Here is a 22,987-nt window from a genome sequence, read left to right as displayed (position 1 = left end):
GGAGGCCAGGAAATGTTGGGGAGGCCGCCGAGTGGCCAGCAGGCAGCTCCGGCGGCACCAGGCGACCCCTGCTGGTCATGCAAGGAATAGCACCACCAGCTTCCCTCTGTCCAGTGTCACAAAGGCAGAAATGAGGCCCTGCCGCCCTGCAGGTCGGATGCTGCCCAACAGGTCGGATGTGCTCCCATCTGGCCCTCAGCCCTCTTACATTAACACGCCCAGCCCTGTGCTCCTCCACACACGCTGGGAAGTGGGAGAATGGCAGCTCCTCCTCCAGAACCCTGCTGCCATGGTCAGGTGGGGCCCAGGAACCTTCTAGAAAACAGCGTAAGAGAGGTGGGTGGAAGGTAGAGTTTTGACTTCAGGGCCAGCTACCCAGAAACCAGTTTGAAAGCCACACGGCCAAGCTCACTCCCTTCTCATTTTATACAAGGTAAACTGAGGCACAGAGGGTGGGGTGAAGGGAGTGGGGGCGGAGCCAGGCCCAACGTTTCCCAAGCTCCATGGATCTGAGTTTGGCACACTTGGTACCCAACTGCATTTCTGCTTCAAGGCACCCAATTCCAAAGGCTTGGGGGTTGGGGTCTAGCCAGGGACGTAGGACTGGATGGTTGGTGAAGCACGGGGGGTCACAGATGTGAGAACAGGAAGAACGGGGCCCACTGAGTGCCTGTCTGGGACACTAAGACTAGGCATTAGGATTTCAGGAACAGCCGTATCCAGCAGCTCAGGACCAGGCTGGCTTCTTGAGTAAGGAAGAGGTGAGTCCAGAGACGCAAAGACTCCAGGTCGACCAGTCAGGTTCCTTATCCAACCCAGAAAGCAAAGCCTTGTGGGATCGGAGGCCCGGCCCCTGCCCTGGGCAGGACTGGGGCACGGAGGACAGCCCCAGAGCCCAGAGCCCAGAGCCCCGCACACGCTCCCACTCCCTGTGCCAGGGCGGCTTCGGCCTTCCTCAGAGCCGCAGCAGGAACTCTTCATGGGCTCGGTCCAGGTCCTCCAGCACCTGCAGCAGGTGGGCAGCGGCTGCTCTCTGCCGGGCCAGGACCTCAGGGGGGGGCCCTGGGGGAGGACAAGGGCCACAGAGGGGACTCAGCTGTCCCCCCAAAGCCGCCAGCCCTCCAGGCCCAATTGCTTTCCTAAAGCTGCAGACTTGCCCTGAGAACCCCAAAATGAGCCTGGAATCAGGAGGTGGGCAGGCGGGCACTGGAGGCTGCATGCATGGTGGGGTGAAGCAGGGCTGGGGGTGGGAGGACAGGGCCCCTGTTCCTTACTGTCAGTGGTGCCCGGATCCTTCCCAGTGTCGGCCTCTGGAGCTAGATCTGGGTTCAGATCCTCCAGGAATTTCATCCTGGTTGTCAAGAAGAGGGAACAGACAAGTCTGGTCTCCAACCCCACATCCCAAAGCTGCCTGGAGATTCTTGGCTGCTCCCCACCTGAGATCAGAGTCCCACCATCCTCTTCCTACATCCTTCCCAGTCATTAACTCCTCTGTCTCAGCAACTGGCATGAGCCGAGTGCTGTCAGAAACTGTTCTCAGATACTATCACTGAGACACAGAATTACAGTAGCCTGCCTGAGGTCACACAGCTTTATAATCCCTATTACTCTGTATTGAAAACTAACTCTGTCCCTGGATTTGCTCCCATAACCCTAAGGGTCATACTAAGAGTCCCGTACCATGTTTTTGTGCTGGTCCTGTGGTTTGAACTCAGGGCCTGGGTGGTATCCCTGAGCTTTTTGGCTCAAGGCTAGTGTTCTACCACGTGAGCCACAGCTCCACTTCCAGCTTTTTGCTTTTGGAAGAGTCTCCTCCTTTTGGAAGTGGCACTGGCTTAACGTGGTAGAGTGCTAGCCTAGTCACCAAAAACAACAACAAAAATCTCTCAGTTTTGTCTGCCTGGGTTGCCTTAGAGCCTTGATCCTCAGATCTCAGCCTCCAGGGTGGCTAAGATTACAGGTGTGAGCACCAGTGCCCAGCCCGGTCCAGGCAGGTGGCTGCAGACCCAGTGGACGGTGGGTCGGGACGGCCTCTGTCCTGGGCCCGGAAGGGCCAGGGCTGCACGGGGGCGCGGGGCGCTCAGGAGTGGGGGACACTGAGACCCCAGACCCCGCTCGGCCTCGGGGGGCAGGGGAGGAGGAGCCTCGGGCCCTGCCCGGCCGCCCTGGGCGCTCAGCTCCCACCAGGAGTGAACGGGCGCGATGCGGGTCGGGGGGGCTGGCGCGGCCCCTCGGACCCGAGGCGGACCCGCGCGCGCGTGCGCAGGCGCGTCACCCACCTGAGCTGGTCCCGGCCCAGGAGCAGCTGCCTGTACACGGCCTGGGTCTCGGCGTCGGGGTCCAGCGGGTCGCTCCAGTCCCCGAGGGTGACCGCGGAGTGCGTGCGGCTGCAGCCGGCGGCTGAGGGGACGTGCGGGGCTCGTCAGGAGACGCCGACCGGAAGGCGCCCCGCGCCTCAGGCACCCGGCCCGCGCCTCCGCCCCCCCCCCGCCTCAGAACGCCCCGCCCCGCCCTCAGACCCCGCCCCCAGCCCCGCCCCCAGCCCCGCCCCCCGCCTCAGAACGCCCCGCCCCCAGACCCACCCCCGCCCCCGCCTCAGAACGCCCCGCCCCGCCCTCAGACCCCGCCCCCGCCTCAGAACGCCCCGCCCCGCCCTCAGACCCCGCCCCCCGCCTCAGAACGCCCCGCCCCAACCCCGCCCTCAGAACCACCTCCGCCGCCCCTGCCTCAGAGCCCCGCCTCGGCCTGACCACCGCCCCGCCCTCAGCCCCTCCGCCTCTGCCTCAGACCCCGCCCCCTGCCCCGCCCCTGCCCCCCGCCTCGGCCTGACAACCACCCCGCCCTCAGACCCCCCCGCCCCGCCCCACCCTCAGACTCCCCGCCCGCCCCCTGGCCCTGGCCTGACCCCCGCCCCGCCCCGCCGCGGGCCCGGCCCACCGCTCCCCTGGGCGCTGCGAGCGCTCCTCCCGAAGCCCTCCGCCCCGGGCGTCCCAGGCGATCGGGGCTCCCCAGAGCCGCAGCTGGCCCCTCGAGAGCTGGGGCTGCGAAGGTGAAGCAGGCACTGCCTCCCTCGTGTGTTTTGTTGTGGTCGGTCGTGGGCTCGAACCCTGGGCCTGGGCGCCGTCCCCGAGCTCTTCAGCTCAAGGCGGGCGCTCTACCCCTTGAGCCGCAGCGCCAGTCCGTCCTGCCTTTCTGGGGGATCGCTGGAGCCACGAGCCTCGGGACGTCCCTGACCGGGCTGGCTTGGGGCCGGGGTCCCGTGGCCCGGGCCTCCCGCGGGGCGGGGACGCGCGCCGGGGGCGGGGGGCCGGAGGCGGGGCCCGGGGGCAGGGGCCGGGGCAGGGGGCGTGGGCCGGGGGCGGGGGCCGGGGGCGGAGCCCGGGGACAGGGGGCGGGGCCGGGGCCCGGGGGGCAGGGAGCGTGGGCCGGGGCCGGGGACAGGGGGCGGAGCCCCGGGACAGGGGGCGGGGCCGGGGCCCGGGGGCGGAGCCCGGGGACAGGGGGCGTGGGCCCGGGGGCGGAGCCCGGGGACAGGGGGCGGGGCCGGGGCCCGGGGGCGGAGCCCGGGGACAGGGGGCGTGGGCCCGGGGCCCGGAGCCCGGGGACAGGGGGCGTGGGCCCGGGGGCGTGGGCCGGGGGCGGAGCCCGGGGACAGGGGGCGGAGCCCGGGGCAGGGGGCGGAGCCCGGGGGCAGGGGGCGCGGGCCGGGGGCGGGGCCCGGGGACAGGGGGCGGAGCCCGGGGGCAGGGGGCGTGGGCCGGGGGCGGGGCCCGGGGGCAGGGGGCGGAGCCCGGGGGCAGGGGGCGTGGGCCGGGGGCGGGGCCCGGGGGCAGGGGGCGGAGCCCGGGGGCAGGGGGCGTGGGCCGGGGGCGGGGCCCGGGGACAGGGGGCGGAGCCCGGGGGCAGGGGGCGTGGGCCGGGGGCGGGGCCCGGGGGCAGGGGGCGCGGGCCTGGGGTGTGCGGGGCGCGGGCCGGGGGCGTGCGCTGGGGGCAGGGGGCCAGGGGTGAGTGGGGCGCGGGCCGGGGCCCTCACCCGCCCGGCAGGCCGCTCACCCGCGCGCTCGGCCCGCAGGCAGCAGGTCCAGCGGCCGCCGCGGAAGGCCCCGGGGTGGCAGGCGGCCAGCCGCTCGGGGTTGGCGGCGCTGGCTTTGCGCAGGGCCGACAGCCACTGGTTGAGGTCGTTCACGTTCTGCGGAGCGAGGCGGCGGTCAGGACCGGTGCGCCGCCCCGCCGCCCCCCGCCCCCGCCGGCCCCGCCTCACCTTGCACTGCAGGTAGGTGGTGCGCTGGGCCCCAGCCTCGTCCCCCGTCACCACCTGCATCACGTGCGGCAGCTGGAAGGCGCCCTCGTCCACGCGCTCCACCGCCCGGATGCGCCGCACCGCCAGGGAGACCCGCGCCTGGGACGGGCCCAGTCACCCCGCGGCCGCGCCCCTCCCTCCCTCCCTCCCGCTTGCCCTTCTCCCCCTCCTCTCCTCCCCTTCCTCCTCCTCCTCTTCTTCCTCCTTAGGGAGCAAAGCCACCCCTAAACATGGGCACTGTGGGAGCTTCCTTCCTTCCTTCCTTCCTTCCTTCCCCCCCTCTCTCTTTCCTCTCTCTCGCTCTCTCCTCCTTTCTTTCCTCAGTTGTGGGGCTTGGACTCAGGTCCTGGGCACTGTCCCTGAGTCTCTTTGTGCTCAAGGCTGGCACTCTACCACTCTGAGCCACAGCACCACTTTTTTATTGGGGAATAGAGTCTCATGGACTTCCCTGCCCTGGCTGGCTTTGAACCTCCATCCTCAGATCTCAGCCTGAGTAGCTAGGATTACAGGTGTGAGCCACCAGCACCTGGCTGGGAGATTAGATTCTGTGGCTCCCCCTCATCCAGGGCCTCAGTTTCCCCCCTGGGGAACCCAGCGGCTGGTGCTCGAGCCCCACCTGCCCCTCAGGACTCTTGGCGTAGGCCAGGCTGTCCCCGCTGAGCCAGAAGTAGCGCTTCTTGAAGGCGAAGCGCGGGGTCAGGCCGCCTTGCTCCTCTCTCCGCTTGAGCAGGTAGCCTTCCCGCACCGTCTCGGAGGGCGGGACCAGCGCCCGGGTGGGGCTTCCCTTCTCTGGGGAAGGGGAGAGTCAGGTGGGGAGATGAGAGAGGGGACGTGCTTCCTGCTCACAAGTCAAACCCACATCCTGCCCCACCTCGCCATACCTGCCTGGCTTCACCTCTCCTTTGTTCCTACCTCAGTCAGTCTCCTCTGACTGCAGGGCCTTTGCATATGCTGTTCCCCCCCAAACTCCCCTCTTCTGATCCCCACTTCCTGCTGGTGCTTCCTGTTTGTACCATGCATTGGGCACTCAACAGACACTGGTCCACAGCCCGCATCCGCTGGGGGTGGTCCCAGGCTCCATCCATATCTGAGACCTAGCACTGATCCCAGAAAATGCTTGTTGATGGACCAACTGATCCCCCCCCCATTCTCAGCACTGAGGAGCTGGGGATCCTGCCAGGCCCCTGGCCACAGGACCTCACCCTCGTCCACGTCCACCAGCTGGTCCAGGAAGTCCCGCACGCGCGCGACGCTCTGCAACAGGAAGGGGTGGAGCGGGGCCATCCACAGCTCCTTGCCCTGGCCCAGCTGCTGGCCCAGGTTTCCGATGCTCTGCACAGCCTGGGGGGTGGGGGAAGGTCACGGCCCAGACCAGGACCCTCTGCCCACCCAGAACCGGGCTGGCTCCCAGGGTCCCTAGGGAGGAGACCCAGCCTGGCCCACGGCTTGGGCACAGCCTGTTCCTCCCCTCCCCTTCTGAGATCCGCACCCCAGTTCCTGTCTTCTGCTCTCCTCTGCATCCCCCATCGCCACCCCAGGACTGCCCGGATCTGTCAAGCACACCAGGGCCCACCAGAACCTCACATTGCTAGGCATGGACTAATTCATACTAAGATGTAGATGACTGCCCATCCCCATCTGGCCCCCCAGTACCTTAGCGAGCAGCAGCAGGGAGCGGCTAGTCTGGGGGTCTGCGTGCTGATCCCGGAGGTCAAACAACTTCGGGGTGAGGATGGCGGGGGCAAAGAACCGCAGGAAGAGAAAGCCACTTATGGCCAGGTACTTTACATCCTGCAAAAGCAGCAGCAGGTGAGAGGCCACAAAGAGGAGGGTGCTGGAGCACACGGGGCGGGGAGGGGAAAGGCCATTCTATCCTCCCCGGAAGGTCTTCCTTCCCTGTGTCTCAGTTTCTCCAGCTGGAAAATGAGGTAACTATCAAGACTACAGAGTCAGATTTGACCTGGGAGAGAGGCACCATGGTCCCGGACATGTGCCACACAAGGAAGCCGAGGCTCAGAGAGGCCTAGACACTTGTTCACACAGCAGAGGAGTCCGGGAAGCAGGACTCAAACCCAACCCTGTGGTCTGAGGCGACGAGAAGGGGCCAGGTTTTCTGCACCCATCGGGCGGCTGAGGCGCAAGGCCGCCCAGCTACAGACAAAAGCGCCATTCAGCGGCAAAGCGCTGCTTCCAGGAGCGCGCTGGAGCCTTGAGTGACACACTCAATCTCCAATCGCATGGAATCCTCCAAAGAACCTCAGGGAAACTTCCATGACGCCCATTTTTGGGAGGCAGAAACTGAGGCCCGGGTTGGCAGGTGTGGAGGCTGCCGCGCTGTAAGCCTCGGCCCGGCCGCCCCTCCTCCGCGGTGGGGGGCGCTTCCGGGCGCCCGTCCCCCCAGCGCCCCCACACCTGCCCTTTGCATTGACCCCGACAGTGGGCTCTGTGTCTGTTCCGGGGTGTGGTTCACACAGGCAGCGCCTGCCCGGGGGCGTACAGAGCTGGGGGGGGTGCCTCGGCCTCGCCCGGGCCCCCAGGGCCAGGCCCGCAGCGGGAAGAGCGCCTCCCCCTGACCACGGCCCGCAGCCCCGCTCCCCGCCCGCCTCAGCCTCCATGGCGCCTCCCTTCGTGGGGATGGGGGACACGTCGGAGCAAATACGGGGTGCCCGGGGGGCCCGAGTCCCACCCTGGCGGGCTAGGAAAGCGGGCCTCCAGGGGCTCTAACGGGGCTTCCTGGGCGGGGGGACCGGCATCCCCTTTCCTTGCACCCCCCAAGTCCCTGCCCCACCCCACTTAGCACCTCAGCAGCCCATGGGAGCGGGCAGAGCGGGCTGAAGGAAGCCGGGGCCTCCAGACACCCAGGGAGGGGCCGTCTCTACCCTGACGCCCAACAGGACCCTGGACAGCGGCCTCCTCCTGCACCAGCCTGGGGGTGTGGCCCGCCCACCGAGCCCCGCCCGCGCCCCACCCAGGGCCCCGCCCCGTCCTCCAGGGCCCCGCCCTCCAAGCCTACCACCGGCCAGCCCCGGGCCCCGCCCTCCACTCCGACCTGTGCCCCGCCCCACCCTGGGCCCCGCCCTCCACACCTACCTCGGGCCCCGCCCCACCCCAGGCTCCGCCCTTCACACCTACCTCGGGCCCGCCCCCGGCCCCGCCCTCCACTCCAACTCGGGCCCCGCCCCGCCCCGGGCTCCGCCCTCCACGCCTACGTCGGGCCCGCCCCGGGCCCCGCCCTCCACTCCGCCCTGGGCCCCACCTTCCACTCCGCCCCGGGCCCCGCCCTCCACTCCGCCCCGGGCCCCGCCCTCCACTCCGCCCTGGGCCCCGCCCCGGGCCCCGCCCTCCACTCCGCCCCGGGCCCCGCCCCGGGCCCCGCCCTCCACTCCGCCCTGGGCCCCGCCCCGGGCCCCGCCCTCCACTCCGCCCCGGGCCCCGCCCCGGGCCCCGCCCTCCACTCCGCCCCGGGCCCCGCCCCGGGCCCCGCCCTCCACTCCGCCCCGGGCCCCGCCCTCCACTCCGCCCTGGGCCCCGCCCCGGGCCCCGCCCTCCACTCCGCCCCGGGCCCCGCCCCGGGCCCCGCCCCCCACTCCGCCCCGGGCCCCGCCCCGGGCCCCGCCCCCCACTCCGCCCTGGGCCCCGCCCTCCACTCCGCCCTGGGCCCGCCCTCCACTCCGCCCTGGGCCCCGCCCTCCACTCCGCCCTGGGCCCCGCCCTCCACTCCGCCCTGGGCCCCGCCCTCCACTCCGCCCTGGGCCCCGCCCCGGGCCCCGCCCTCCACTCCGCCCCGGGCCCCGCCCCGGGCCCCGCCCGCCACGCCTACCTCGTGCCCCGCCCCCGGGAAGCGCTCCTCCACACGCCGCCGCAGCTGCTTGAAGGCCAGGCGCAGGGCCAGCGGGCAGCGCCCCACCGAGCCCACAATGGCGTCCACGATGGGCCCCAGGTAGCCGGTCAGCAGCCCCAGGCTGGTCTCGCGCACCTGCTCCTCGGAGGGCACGCCCTTGAAGGAGATCCTCCTGCGCAGAGCAGCGCAGCCTGGTCTCCGGCCCGCTCGGCCACCCCGGGACCCCCTGCCGGCTCCCTTCAGGCCACACTCCCTCCCCGCCACCGGGCACACCCATGTCACGGCCTTTGGCCACGCCCACACCTGTCAGCTTAAATGTCATCTCTTCAGAGTGGCCCTCCCTCCCTGTCCGTCCTCACCACAGGCCTGCTTCCCTGCCTCCAGAGCGTGCGTGTGACACGCGTGGTCCAACCTCAGGGCCTTTGCACTTGCCGTTTCTCTGTCACCAAACCTCAACAAGGCTCTTTCCCTTGCCACCTTCGAGTCTTTGCACAAAGGCGCCCTGCCTGTCACCCGTCCTCCCCTCCCGTCTTGGGCCACTCCGCAGTACAGATCATAGCCAAGAAACTTTTCTGCTTGTCGACAATCTGCCTCCCTTCCTTGGTTTCCTGCTGTCCTTTGTATCTGGCCGGAGCCTGCCTGGTTCTCAGAAGCCTGGCTGTCCCTGCAGGGTGCCGTGCTGCCCGGCTCGGGCCCCAGGAGGCCCCCGGGTGGCTCAGCTCACCTGGCTCGGCTCAGGTCCATCTTGCAGGGGTCCAGTTCCATGTACTTCTTCTCCTCGAAGACCCGGCTGATGATGGGGCGCAGCACCTCGTGCAGGTAGTGCATGCCCACGAGCTGAGGGTGGGGTCACGGGGGGGGCTGAGGGCAGGGGCACAGGGGAGGCTGGGGTATGGCCCCGGCCAGGCTGGGGGGGGGCAGGCATGGGGGTGGCGCCCGCCCTCCTCTCACCTTCATGAACTGCTCCATGGATTTGGAGGCCAGGGAGTTGGAACGGAAGAGGACGTTGGGGTCGGCTGGGAGGACAGGGGGTGTATTTGCTGGGGTGTGAGAGGCGCCGCACCCAGCTCAGCCCGGTCACCTGGGGTGGGGGGTTCTTCCAGCCTCGGGGATCAGAGAGACCCCAACTCCACAGGCAGGACAGAGCCAAGCACCCCGCCCGCAGACACAGCTCAGAGGGAGCTGAAGGGGCCCGGAGACCGTGCTCAGCCACTGGGGGCACCCGGTGTGGGGAGCCCCTCATCAGCCCGGCATCCTCCCCACCCGCGGCCGCCCGTGCGGGCTGCCAGCGCTCACCGGTACGGGCCAGCTCCCGGCGCGTCACGTAGTCCAGGAAGTTGCCGGCCAGGCCGCGGCCCAGGAAGAGCTTCACCAGCCGCGTGGCCAGGTCGCGGCCGCAGTCCCCAGAGCTCAGCTCCTCCAGCAGCGCCAGCGGGCTGGCCATGTCCTCCTGCGGGGACCCGGCCCAGAGAGGTGACCCCATGCTGGAGAGGTGACCTGCTGCCCCGGCACCATGCCACCCGGGAGCTGCGGGGCCGAGGGCTCCCATGCACCTGCTCACCTACCTCCACCCCCCACCCCCACCCCACCTGCACACCCACCCTCCACACCCCCACCCCACCTCCTACACCCACCCCACCTGCACACCCACCTGCACACACACCCCCCCACACCCCTACACCCCACCTGCACACCCACCTGCACACCCCCACCCCCACACCCCTACACCCCACCTGCACACCACCACACTGACCCTGGCCGGTCTGCACACCCACCTCCACAGGCCCCCACACCGACCCCTCAAGCAGCTCGGCCAGAGGCCGGTAGTACTCGGAGGGCAGCACGCGGTCCTCGGTCAGGCGCACCTTCACCCGCAGGGCGCCCAGGCTGCCCCTGGAGAGACAGCGAGGGGGGGGGGCTGGTGTGTGGACCTGAGGCCAGGGGTGTGGGCCCTGGGGAGGGGGGCGGGGGGCAGGTGAAGGGACACTGACAGCAGAAATAGGGACAGAGGTGCCCAGTTCTGCACATGTGCATGGAATAGGCAGTGTGCACAGGTATGAGTGGCAGTCAGGTGTGAGCCGGTGTGAGTGGGTGTGAACGGTATGTCGGGGGTAAGTAGGTGTGAGTGAGACACTTATGCAGGTGTGAATGGTTCAGCCAGGTGTGAGTGGGTGTGAGTAATAGGTGTGAGTGTGAGTGGTAGTCAGGTGTGAGTGGGTACGAACAGTACATCCAGGTGTGAGCCTGTAGGTGCGAACCACACAGCCAGGTGTGGCAGGTATGAGCAGGGAAAGTGCGTGGAGACAGGACTGGTGTGCGGGTGTGCGCACACGCGCGCACGCATAGAGATGGACAGTGGCAGATGTGAGCGGTGTGCGTGCTCCGCAGGTGGGTGGTGGGGTGGGCTCAGGGTCCACAGTACACCGTGGGGGCTGGAGAGGGTGCCCACGGGTCCAGCGCAGGCCCCCGCGGCCGTGGGGCCCCGTACCCGGCATCCTCCACTGCCGTGGGGAAGGGGAGGAGGTGGAACCAGCCGTTGGGGGGCCTCTGCAGCAGGGTCTGGGGGGAGAACTCCACCTGCGGGGACACACACACACACACACACACACGTGTGCACACAGACGTTTCCTCCTTTCCATTTGGCTTTCTCAGACAGGGCTGAACCCCAAGAAGGCCTGGAACTCTCAATCCTCCTGCCTCTTGGGACGGAGGGGTGCACCCCGCACCTCACGCCTCAGGCCCTCTCCCCCTGGGGCCTGACACCGGGGAGCAGATGTCTCCCACCATTTGCCGTTTGTTTCCCAGGGCCGACCTCCAGCCGTCCTTCCATCTGTCCCAGCCCTGCCTCCCTGTAGGACCCCAGCCACGCCCTCCTTACACGTGGGGAGATGGAGACCCCCGTGCTCTGGGAGGGGCTGCGGAGACCTAAACCAAGTCTAAGTCATGGCACACTGAGAAAGCCAATTTGCCCTCCTGAGCCTCCGTTTCCCCTTTCCTAACCAGGGCAAACAGCAGCTCAGCCGGGCGGAGCCACCAGGAAGGCCGAATCAGCACAGCTCTGCTGGACAGCGCTCTGTCCCCCAGGGGACAATGACACCGCACGACGCTGGGGGCAGCCAGGGCACCAGGGCCCGCACACCTGCCCTTCCCAGCCCAGGAGGCCTTTGCCCATCTGTCCCAGAGGCACCGGGCGCCATGGAGGGCACCGGAGGGCGGGGCTCACCATGCCCAGGAAGTCATTCTTGCCCACCATGTCCCAGTCCCAGAGTTCCACGCGCAGTGGGGCGACCGTCCCCGGCGCGGCCCGCAGCTCCAGCACCTCGTCCCAGTGCGGGAACCGCGTCTTCTTGATGATCTGGCGTGAGAAACAGTGTGTTTGAGTGACAGGTGGGGGGGGCGGGCAGAGAGGAGACAGAGGGGGACCTGAGGGGGGGACAGGGCCCACCCACCACCGGGGCCCGCACTGGCCCGCTCCCCCCTCCATGCTCACCGACGTCTCTGAGCTCTGGCTGCCCCAGAACACACGAGCAAACGGGTCCGATGTGCCAGAGATGTCCCGGGGGGCCAGGTCCCTGGGGAGGGGAGAGGGGAGAGACACAGGACGCTTGAGAACCCAGACCCCCAGAAAACGGGCCTCAAGGGAGACCCAGCTGGCCCCGTCTGTACGTCCATCCATCCAAACCCGAGCTTCTGGTCACTTCACACAACTCATGTGTTTCCCCTCAACGGAACGGTCAAGTCTGCATCAGGAAGTCCAGCAGGACAAGGGGTAGCAGGGAGGGGGCAGAGAGCCTCCATTTCCCCGGATGGCAGACTGGGACAAAGGATCACATCCCTGCCTCTGCCAGCTTGGCTGGGCCACACTGGGGGGAAATCACTGGACCTCTCTGAGCTTTAGTTTCCTCATGGGGAAAATCACAGGGGCCTCTCGGGGTCAAGGGTCACAGAAGATGACTTCATTGTGCCCAGGGCTTGGCGGAGCCCCTGGCAGGTGTGAGTGCTCAGCTCGGTTATTCATTCCACAAATCTTCGCACCCACACCCTGCCCAGGAACCAAGAGCCTGCAGGAGACAGACCACACCCTTGTTTCTATGGCAACACAAAAACCCTCTCCAGCACTGTCTCCATCCTGCTTCACCAGGCTCCCGCAAACCCAGGAACCCCCTCCACACACCATGAGGGACTGCCTGCTTCCTGCTTTGCCAGGCATCCAGAGACTTTGGTTTCCTAGGAGCCAACATGGTTGCTAAGCGACAGCAGTCAGCCCCTGTCCTGCTGGCGAGGATCCTGCTTTGCCTCTTGGTGGGGAGGGGGCCATGGGCAGAGGGCAGGTGAGGAGCCCGGGGCCACACACTGAATCTGCCACCCGGTTCCCGGCCTCCTTGATCCAGTCCTTCTCCATCAGGGGACCAAGGCTGGAGGAATGGGGGAGGACTGAAATCTATAGATGGTAAGCAAGGCTCAGAGAGGGTAAAGAAGGGCTTTATGGTCACACAGCAAAGCTAGAAATCTATTCTCTCCTACCTGGAGGCCCAGAGGCCCAGAAGTGAGGACTGGAGCAGAGGAAAGACAAAAAAGATGACGGATGACAGAGACCGGGAGGAAGGGGCAGATGGATGCAAGGGCTGAGGAGAGGGAGGGGATCTCCAAGACAAGGGAGAGGAACATGGCTGCTGGTGGCTGGGGCCCCTAGAGGCCCTGCTGGCCCTACATCTCTCTTCCTGGAGATTTTCTTCAGGAGAAAAGACCCACCTTCCTGCCCTCTTGGCCCACGAGACTTTGATAAGCCAATCCCTTCTCCCAGACCATTAATGACCAATAAGGTCTACAGAGTCGGTCCATGTGATTGGTTCAGAAATAGGCATATGTCCCAGACAGAACCAGTAAGAGCCCGCCCGAGGACATTGCTTGGAATGGCCAGTTGTTGGCCACGAAGCTGGAAGCTGCCAGACAGGGGCTGGGGGGCTGTCTTGCTCCCACCAGGAGGGATACCAGCCCAGAACGAAGCTAGCACAGCCAAAGATAGAGCCAGTTTCTCACGTTCCTGATTGAACCCCTGGATCCAGCCATGCCTGAAGCCATCTCTCCGTTCTATGAACCAACCAACTGACAGTTCTGCTTAAACCAGGATAAACTGAGGATCTCTGTCCATTACAATTTGATTCCTACATCCCCAACTGGCCTGTCCAATCATCCACCCCCAGTGATTGGCCCATGGTTGGCAATCACAGGGAGGGAAGGAAGGGAATAAGGAGATCTTACTTGTGATTTGCCCCCCTCCCTAGCCCAGAAAGCATGCAACTAGTGAGCTGGGGCTGCAAGCGCTGAAGTCCCCTAGGACAGAAGAGGTCCCAAGGCTCCCGGAGCTGGAAACACAGGGGGCCAGGCCCACGTTCAGACCACGGCCACCCCACCTCGGTGGTGACTGACTGTACCTGGCCTGCCGGATGTGACACCGAAGACAGCGGCCACCTGCGTCATCCAGGACCTGCACCGCCAGGCAGACCTCGCCCTGCACCTCTGCGTCCGGGTCCACGCGGCTCAGGTTGATCCAGCTGTCGATGCCTGCGGGACACACACAATGATGCTTCGTAGACACGGGCCTAAAAATGCCCCAGTGGGGACTTTTTCCTGTCATGTGTCCTCTGTCTGACATAGGGGCTGTAATCAGCATCATGTCGATGGGAAGAAACAAGACCAGGGTAAGCCAGGGAGGTTCTGCCCGGGGGGTAGAGCCCCCGCCAATGGGGGTCGGACCAATGCTCTGAGCCGTGTGCTGTGTGTCCCTTGTCACCTTGAAATACAGTCCCTATCCCTCAGCCCTGCTCTGTTCTCTCCAATGCTTCGAAGATAAGATCCTGTTGTCTTTCAGCTCCTATAGTAATGAGGAGTCAGCTTTGTTTATAAATGGTCTATCTTTTCTCCCTCAGTGGGAGACAGTATTGGGGTTTGAACTCAGGCCTCGGCTCTGCGGGGGAGCCCCACCCTTACCCCCTTTGTTGTTTGAGTCATTTTAGGGCTAGGATCTTGTATTTCTGGCTGGGCCAGCGAGGTATCTGGATCTACAGGCCCATCCGGCGGTCACCACACACACACACAAGGAAACAGGCCACCATGAGCAACAGCAGCGTCCGCCCTCGAGACCCGCAAAGACGTTTGGTATTTTCTGTGCGTTACCACTTGTTTCCAGAGTCAAATATTTAAGGACATCCCAAGAAGCGCCAGCAATAACAACAACTTCAAGCAACACGTGTTTAAAAATGAGCAGGCACCGCAGGGCATGCGCTCAGCACGCAAGGCGCCGCTCCCCGGGCTCGGTGCCCAGGACGGGGACAGCAGCATCCTCAGCCAGGCGCCGGCGGCTCCCGCTACGATGCGGCTTCTCGGGAGGCTGAGATCCGAGGGCCACAGCCGGCAGCCAGCCTGGACAGGCGTCTCCAGCGGACCCGCAAGAAGCCAGCGGCAGAGCGCCGGCCGCGCCAGGGGCAGCGCCAGGCCCCAGCTCAGGCCCCGGGCCCGCGCCGGACACATGCAACCACCGTCCGCAGAAGGGCCCGGCCCACCTCGGGGGTCGGCGGTGATGGCCTCCTTGCTCAGGGAGATCTTGCCGATGATGTCATCGTGCCTGCAGAGGGGGGGGTGTGAGCCTGGGACCCCGCCAGCTGCCGGTGCAGCCAGGCAGGCGTCCAGACGGGCTGCGCTCAGCCCTGGGCAACACCCCTCCTTCCACCGCCTCCCCCAGCCCCGCGCCTGCGCACCCTGCCCGCCCCAGGCCCGCCCCGAACTACCGGACGCCCGGCCCACACGCCCCGCCCCTCTGCGCGTGCCAAAACCCCGCCCACCACACGCCACGCCCCTTCCGGGACACGCCTTGGCCCCGCCCACAGCCCCACCCACCGCACGCCCCGCCCCACCTGCCTTGCCCCATTCCCCACCCACATCCCGCCCCTCTGTGCTCACCACGGCCCCACCCACCATACGCCACGCCCATTGCCCAGCAAAGTCCCGCCCCCTGCGTGCCCCGCCCACAGCCCCGCCCCACTCACCCCACGGTGTCCTGGTCCAGCACGTAGAAGGCCAGATGGTGGAAGTCCTGCGGCAGGTGCACCGTGTACTCCTCCCCCCAGAAGGGGCTCAGGCTCCGCCACACGGTCGCCGTCCTGCAAGAGGGGAGTGGGCTGGGCCGGGTCCCCACAGACAGCCACCGCCGCCGGGGAACCCCCCGCCGACGGCCCAGACGGTCCGGAGCCCCACGGATGCCCTCCAGGACAGGCACCTCACGATACTGACGGGGCCCGGACAGACCCCGTGCACACACGGAGAGATCACACACACACACAGACCCCGTGCACACACGCAGAGATCTCACACACACACACAGACCCCGTGCACACACGCAGAGATCTCACACACAGACCCCGTGCACACACGCAGAGATCTCACACACACAGACCCCGTGCACACACGCAGAGATCTCACACACACACAGACCCCGTGCACACACGCAGAGATCTCACACACACACAGACCCCGTGCACACACGCAGAGATCTCACACACACACAGACCCCGTGCTCACACGCAGAGATCTCACACACACACACAGACCCCGTGCACACACGCAGAGATCACACACACACACAGACCCCGTGCACACACGCAGAGATCTCACACACACACAGACCCCGTGCACACACGCAGAGATCTCACACACACACAGACCCCGTGCACACACACAGAGGCCTCACACACACACAGACCCCGTGCACACACGCAGAGATCTCACACACACAGAGACCCCGTGCACACACGCAGAGATCTCACACACACACAGACCCCGTGCACACACGCAGAGATCTCACACACACACAGACCCCGTGCACACACGCAGAGATCTCACACACACACAGACCCCGTGCACACACGCAGAGATCTCACACACAGACCCCGTGCACACACGCAGAGATCTCACACACACACAGACCCCGTGCACACACGCAGAGATCTCACACACACACAGACCCCGTGCACACACGCAGAGATCTCACACACAGACTGTGCACACACGCAGAGATCTCACACAAACACAGACCCCGTGCACACACGCAGAGACCTCACACACACACAGACCCCGTGCACACACGCAGAGATCTCACACACAGACCCCGTGCACACACGCAGAGTTCTCACACACACACACAGACCCCGTGCACACACGCAGAGATCTCACACACAGACCCCGTGCACACACGCAGAGATCTCACACACACACAGACCCCGTGCACACACGCAGAGATCTCACACACACACAGACCCCGTGCACACACGCAGAGATCTCACACACACACAGACCCCGTGCACACACGCAGAGATCTCACACACACACAGACCCCGTGCACACACGCAGAGATCTCACACACACACAGACCCCGTGCACACACGCAGAGGCCTCACACACACACAGACCCCGTGCACACACGCAGAGATCTCACACACAGACAGACCCCGTGCACACACGCAGAGATCTCACACACAGACCCCGTGCACACACGCAGAGATCTCACACACACACACAGACCCCGTGCACACACGCAGAGATCTCACACACACAGAGACCCCGTGCACACACGCAGAGATCTCACACACACACAGACCCCGTGCACACACGCAGAGATCTCACACACACACAGACCCCGTGTACACACGCAGAGATCTCACACACACACACAGACCTCATACACACACAGAGGTCTCACACGTGCACACACCTACAGAGCCCTGTGCACACATGCAGAGGTCTAACGCACATGTCCACACACGGTGCACATCCCATCCAAGGAGCCAGACTCATAGAGAATGAGCATGTGTGTGTAGTTCACACACACGGAAGCACACCATATACTCCAGGGAGGACCAAGATGCAGGCGCACCCCACATACACAGACACACAGGGTGTCCTCAGAAACTTCTAGAATCACATACCTGTGTGTGTCACCCAGACACACAGCATGCAGCACCTATGCTGACATGTACCGAGCCACACCCACACACACACGGGCTTGCACACAGCTCCAGTCACTGTCTCCATCCTTCCAAGGCCTTTGGGAGAGGCCATTGACCAGGTTAGCTCAGAGATGCTGAGGTGAGGCCTGAGGAATGCTTACTGCTGGAGAGGGGGGCAAAAGGGAACGGCAAAGAGGACAAGTGTTCCAGATGGCTGGGACAGCATGTGCAAAGGCCCTGAGGCAGGAGTCGGTCTTTTTTAGTTCAAAGAACGAGAAGACATCAGAGGCAAGGGAGCACTGAACACCTGAGCACTCTGAGATTCATGGAAAGCAAGAGAGACCGCAGGATGGCCAGGGACCACGTGCTCACACACACAGACACACACACACACAACACACACACACACACACACACACACACACACACACACACACACGCTGTGCTTCTGACCCAGCCCAGGGGCACCACCTTCAGACAGACCCTGGACGATTCCTCTTACTCCCTTCCCCGCGCTCAGCCTTTTCCCACGCCTGAGGTCCCCTCTTCTCCCAGCTCCTGATCCAGCAGCTCCTCGGAGCTCAGTGTGTGTGTATGGGGGAGCGGGGGGGGGCAGTCTGAGGTCCCCCAGAAAAGCACTCTGCAGAAGGGGCTGAGAGCAGCCCGCTCTCGGGGGTGGGAGGGACCAGTGGAGGTCAGCCCAGGGCCCCCCGGCCTACCCCTCTCCCCACGGGGTCTCCCCGCTCCCAGCTCCCTGCCCATCTGGACCAGAACTGGCGCCAGGAGCATCCTGAGTCCTGCTGTCTCCATAGGAACCGGGGCTCCCGCCGCTGCCCACCCACCTCCCTCCCGCCTGCCCCGCCCCCGCCACAGGTCCATCCACACCGCCCAGCCGGGACTCACACCCGCGCAGGCAGGCTGGAGCGCTCACGTGGGAGTGCAGAGGGCCCATGTGCATGTGCACACACACACACACACACACACACTCATCCTCACACACACTCCCCGGCACCCGCAGCACCCGGCAGGCCCGGAACCAGCCAGTCCAGCCAAGCGTGAGATGCCAGCCCCGGAGAGGCCAGTAGCGGAGAGAGGCACAGGCTGGTGGCGGCTGAGTCACCAGAGAAGGAGAACATGGGAGGATGGTGGGATTCGGGGTATGGCGGGCCTCCTCGGGGAGAGGCTCACGCCCCAGATCTTTGGTTATTGTTGGCAGAGGTCTTCATAGGTAGCCAGGTTTGGCCTCCAACTCACAATCCTCTTGCCTCGGCCTCCCAAATGCTGGGACTACAGGTGTGCGCCACGGCACACGAATTTGCCCTTCCTGGATTCAGCAGGTCTAGGAAGAGCCCCTCCGCCCACTCCGTACCTGGCCACCACCTCATCGTCCACTTTGACCAGGCAGTAGGGGTCACTGCTTCCGGACCTGCGAAGACAAGGGGGTGAGGGAGGGGCTCGAAAGCGCAGCCCTGGGAGAGGCGTGGGTCAATCTGCCTCATCGATCGGGCAGAGGAGGTTGGGCCCCAGGGGGAGAGGGGACTTAGCCGGGGTCACATGGTCAGTCCAGCAACGAAGATGTCACCCCCCACAACGCGGGTGGGAGCCACTGCACGGACACCTGGCCTTCCTCCTGCCCCCCCTCCACCCCTTGAGAAAGGGACACAGGGACACAGGATCGGGAAGGGTGAGAGCCCCGACGCGTGGTTAGGTCCAGTGGTCTTCAGTGCCATGCCCCTGACCCCAAGGTGGCCGGCTGGCACCTCCCTTCCCAACTCCTGGCCTTGACTTCACTGCCCTGTAAATGGGCCCAGACATTATTTTGGCAGGGGCTGGAAGGATAAAATGGGGGGGGCATGATGGACTGGTCCCTGGATGGCCCAGGAACGCCCAACCTGCCATGGTGCCTGGGGGTCACTGCTGCCCTCCCCTGGGGGTGGGGATCCCCCAACCTCAGAAGGATGGACCTACAGAGAATCCAAACCTCAAAACTGAAGCGACAATAGGCATGCTATTTCCTCTTGGGCAACCAAGCTAGGCCCATCTCCCTTTCAAAATACCAGTCCTTGGGCTGGGAGGGTAGCTCAGTGGTCGAGTGCTGGCCTAGCATGCATGAAGCCCTGGATTCCATTCCTCAGAACCACATACACAGAAAAAGCTGAAAGTGGCGCTGTGGCTCAAGTGATAGAGAGCTAGCCTTGAGCAAATGAAGCTCAGGGACAGTACCCAGGCCCCGAGTTCAAGTCCCAGGAAAAAGAATAGTCCTGAGTTCAACGCAGCTCTCCATCCGAGAGTCTCCTCCCCACCGAGGCTGCCCTGTCCACCCCTGACTCTAAAAACAACCCTGCAAGCCCTGCACTCCACCCATGCTTCAGCCCTCAGGGCGGCTGAGGCAGGAGGATCAGCGAAACAGGAGTTCGAAGCCAGCCTGGGCAACATGGCAAGACACAATCTTCACACACACACACAAAACCCTCTGAGCCCCCAAATCATCTCACTCCCCATGTTTCTGCATTTCCCATCTGCCTTCCTCAAACACCAAGCTGTGAGCTTCTTGGGGAACAGTCTGTACCCCTCTTTCTCCTCTATCTCCCACTTGGCATGGAGTTGGCCTGGGGGGGTGAGTTCTGAGTGGACAGATGTTTGGAGCGTGTGCTGATTCCATCCCCTGCGCCCAGGGCAGCGGTCAGCCCCCCTGGGGGCCGCCGCCCCTCCCCCGCCCCGTCCTCTCACGGGAGCTGAGCTCAGCACGAGCTGCCCCGGGCTCTGACGCACAAGCCCTTATCGGGATCCCATCAGGTAAGGCCAAGGTGGCGTGGCGAGCCGGGAGGGATGGGCCTGTCCCCTGCCTGGCCTCTCCCACGGCCCTTGCCCCAGGGCAGCATGGGAAAGAGGCCCCTCGGTGATCCCTGTCTGGTTTTGTCCTGAGAAGCTGTCCGCGTTCAAATCCTAGGGAACTGTCTCTGCGGTCCTCAGTTTCCCAGGCATGGAGGGCGGGGCCTGGGATGTCTGCCAGCAGCTACGGCCAATCACAGGCGGGACTCTGAAATCCGCTGTGGCCTCCTCCGGGCGAGGTTGGCCATTGCTGTGAACGTGGCTTTGGGGTCTGGGCCCTCCGCCTGAGGGGTGGGCAGAGAATGCAGCCCCTCCCAGAGGCCCCCACCCTCCTCTGATACCTCAGCATGGTCTGGAAGAAGGGGGCCACCAGCTAGGGAAACTGAGGCAGGGTGGATGGGCGCCCAGTCGGGGACCCCTCGCACCACCCTTGCTCTGGGGTGCGGCTCTTTCCTGGGCTGGGGAAAGGCAGGGGGTGAGCGTGACCCAGAGGTGCTAGAATGAGACGGGACTCAAACCCCTGTGCAGGAGGTGTGGGGGTTGAAAGGCAGGTCCTGGCCCAGGACCCCAGCTGCCACCCACCAGGACGGATGGAAGACAGGGCTCAGACAGACTGACAGCCCTCACCCCTGGATTATGGAGATGATGCAGGTCCTTAATCTCATTCTTAGAAAGGGTGGCCTGGGAACTGGTCTAGTTGCTCTGTTGTTCTTTCAGGTATATTTGTTTGGGGTGACTGCTGAGAAAGGGGGTGCTAAACTCCCTAAGGCCACAGTGGCAGGGTGCTGTGGTAAGAAGGTTCCTGAAATCAAAGGCCAGAGAGAGAGAGAAAGACAGATAGACACAGAGAGAGAGAGAGAGAGAGAGAGAGAGAGAGAGAGAGAGAGAGAGAGAGAGAGAGAGAGAGAGAGAGAGGAAGAAACAGAGACAGATGGACAGAGAGAGACAGAAACGGAGACAGCACTCCCTCCCAGCAGAGCTAAAGCCCACCCTCAATCAGGACCAAGACTCCGCCTCCCAGCTCACCTTAGCACAGGTGAGCCCCCAAAGGTCCCTAGGATCAGGATGGTGGCTCCGCCCCCAGCCCCCAGTGCCCAGAGGGGAAACCAAGGCTCGCAAAGAGTTTGAGTTCAAGGTCAGGCAGCCAGCATCCTCCCAAGGATTCCACACCTGCCTCAGGTGCTGACATCCTCAGAGCCTCTCTCTGGGCTCCAGGCCAGTGGGGGGGAAGGGGGGGACTCCCCTTTACTGCTGAGTCAGCAATTGCTGATTCAGCTGGGGGGGGGAGGGAGCCAGGAACAGAGAGGCGCCCAAGCCACCCCGGCCGGGTCTGTCGCGCGTGGCAGGGACGGGCCCTGGGGGGGGGGGAGGGAGAGGGGGAGGGCCTCTTCAGGCAGCTGGACACCTAGGGAAATGTCACCCCGGGTCTGGCGGCTACCAGACCTGGGGGGGGGGGTCTCAGAGCCCTGGGTCAAAAGGACCCCAGGAGGCCACCTGGTGACACTGAACGTTGTTTGCACCGGGACCATCTGGATGGACTCCTGGGGGGGGGGTTCCCTGATATCCCCCCAGCACCTGTCTGCAGCCCCCTCCCCAGCCCGGCCAGAGCCCCTGGGGCACATCCCGGAACAAAGACGCCCGCGGCCCGGGCGCCGGGCCGGCCGGGCCTGCCCGACGCCGCCCCCCGCCCGCGCCCGCGCCCGCGCCCGCGCCCCGGCACTCACACGTCCTTGGCGGGCAGCGCCCGGCCCTCCACCACGCGGATACTCAAGGAGCTGCTCCTGGCCATGGCGCTCGGCCCAAACTTTGCGCGCAGGAGGGCGCCCGGGTTCCGAGGCCGGCCCCGAGGGCGCCTACATGCCACCAGCTGCGAGCCTGGCGCCCCGCCCCGGGGTCCCGGCGACCCCTGTGCGGGGCGCGAGGGGCCGGATCCGGATGGAGGAGAGGCAATCGAGCCCCTGGGAGGAAAGGGGGCGCCCGCCGGGCTCCACAGGTAGGAGCTGCGCCCCAGGCCGGCGGGCGCGCGCGCGGGCGGGCGGACGGGCGGAGCGCGCGGGGGCACCACCAGCCCTCGCCGCGGCGCGGGAGCTCCGGGAGGACCGACTGGGCGGGCAGGGGGCGGGAGGGGGAGGCTCAGGGCCGTCCCCGATCCCGCCTCCCGCAGGGTCCCCGCCCGCCCTCCGAGCCCCTCGCGCGCCCTCTGCCGGCACCCCAGCCACGCGCGCCGGAGCGCACGGTGGCGGAGACCCGGGAGAGCGGCCCAGCCTGGCAGCGGGGAGGGCGTGGCCACGACCAGGGGCGTGGCTTGCGGTGGGAGGGCGTGGCCATTTGTCGGTTGGGCGTGGCCTCCGTCGAGAGTGGGCGTGGTCCCCATCCAGAGGGCGTGGCCTCGGGTTATCGCTAATTTGGCTGGGGGCGGCGATCACCTGTTTCCCTCCCTCTCTTTCTCGAGGTGTCGGCTCTGTGGAGGGAGGGGTCTCCCCCCCCCCCCGAGTGTCCAGGGAACCCCGGGGAGTGCGCGGGAGGGGAAGGCGGGGAGATCAATCCTCCAGGAGTCTGCTCTGTGCCAGGCACGGGTCTGAGAGCTTCTCTTTGTTCTGCTCCTATCCTTCTGCGCGCCCTGCGCCGTGGCCCCCAGCTCGCGGGTAAAGAAACGGAGGTGCCCAGGGCTTAGATAGCGCGGCCACAGTCTCACGGTTAGTAACTGGCTCGCCTTCCTGAGTTTTGATCCTGCTCTGCCCCTTTGGTAGCTGTGCGTTTTGGGGTAAATTGCCTCACCTCTCTGTGCTACGATTTGACTTCCTCCTCTGTGCAATGGGATGATGTCCTATCTTATTTACAGGGTTCGGCGAGAATTAATTAAGATAATGCAGGAGACGAGTCACACACTCAGACTGTGTTTAATATCGATACCATAGACGGTGCTTAATACTACTGTCCTTTCTGGGTGTGGCTTATCAATCGCCTCTCCAGGTGTTTCTTCCACCTCGAGTCCAGACCTCTTTTTTTCCT

General features: G+C 65.3%; 1 protein-coding gene across 3 annotated transcripts; it reads right to left on the bottom strand.

The window, feature by feature from the left end:
• Nucleotides 1-408: 408 nt before the first annotated feature.
• Nucleotides 409-22,028, bottom strand: LOC138806564 (rasGAP-activating-like protein 1). Of its 3 annotated transcripts, none has more exons than XM_069991986.1 (21): nucleotides 21,700-22,028; nucleotides 18,513-18,569; nucleotides 15,188-15,301; nucleotides 14,705-14,766; nucleotides 13,577-13,706; nucleotides 11,632-11,713; nucleotides 11,365-11,496; nucleotides 10,630-10,718; nucleotides 9,917-10,034; nucleotides 9,438-9,591; nucleotides 9,093-9,157; nucleotides 8,866-8,978; nucleotides 8,121-8,313; nucleotides 5,954-6,091; nucleotides 5,503-5,641; nucleotides 4,917-5,089; nucleotides 4,262-4,315; nucleotides 4,054-4,189; nucleotides 2,280-2,400; nucleotides 1,275-1,351; nucleotides 409-1,062 (listed from the first exon to the last, which is right to left on the bottom strand). In XM_069991986.1, exons 1-21 carry the CDS (start codon nucleotides 21,762-21,764, stop codon nucleotides 956-958), a joined length of 2,319 nt encoding a protein of 772 aa, XP_069848087.1. In that variant the 5' UTR covers nucleotides 21,765-22,028; the 3' UTR covers nucleotides 409-955. The 3 variants fall into 3 exon arrangements, with proteins under 3 accessions (XP_069848087.1, XP_069848086.1, XP_069848088.1); XM_069991985.1 differs by having other exon boundaries at nucleotides 4,262-4,399; nucleotides 21,700-22,027; XM_069991987.1 differs by lacking the exons at nucleotides 10,630-10,718; nucleotides 14,705-14,766; nucleotides 15,188-15,301; nucleotides 18,513-18,569; nucleotides 21,700-22,028 and adding an exon at nucleotides 14,133-14,453 and having other exon boundaries at nucleotides 4,262-4,399.
• Between the last annotated feature and the right edge of the window lie 959 nt (nucleotides 22,029-22,987).

Source organism: Dipodomys merriami, unplaced genomic scaffold, assembly GCF_024711535.1.
Source record: "Dipodomys merriami isolate MVZ:Mamm:240054 unplaced genomic scaffold, mDipMer1.0.p SCAF_400, whole genome shotgun sequence".
NCBI classification, from domain to species: Eukaryota; Metazoa; Chordata; class Mammalia; order Rodentia; family Heteromyidae; genus Dipodomys; species Dipodomys merriami.
The sequence above is the reverse complement of the archived record's forward strand: the minus strand, read 5'-3'. Positions and strand labels throughout refer to the sequence as shown.

Excerpts from the sequence above, each read along its gene's own strand:
- LOC138806564 (XM_069991985.1), bottom strand. The coding sequence starts at position 21,764 with ATGGCCAGGAGCAGCTCCTTGAGTATCCGCGTGGTGGAGGGCCGGGCG. Across the intron at positions 10,719-11,364 it reads AGAATGACTTCCTGGGCATG|GTGGAGTTCTCCCCCCAGAC; the intron begins GTGAGCCCCGCC and ends GTGTCCCCGCAG. Across the intron at positions 9,592-9,916 it reads CGGTGTGGGGGCCTGTGGAG|GAGGACATGGCCAGCCCGCT; the intron begins GTGGGTGTGCAG and ends GGGTCCCCGCAG.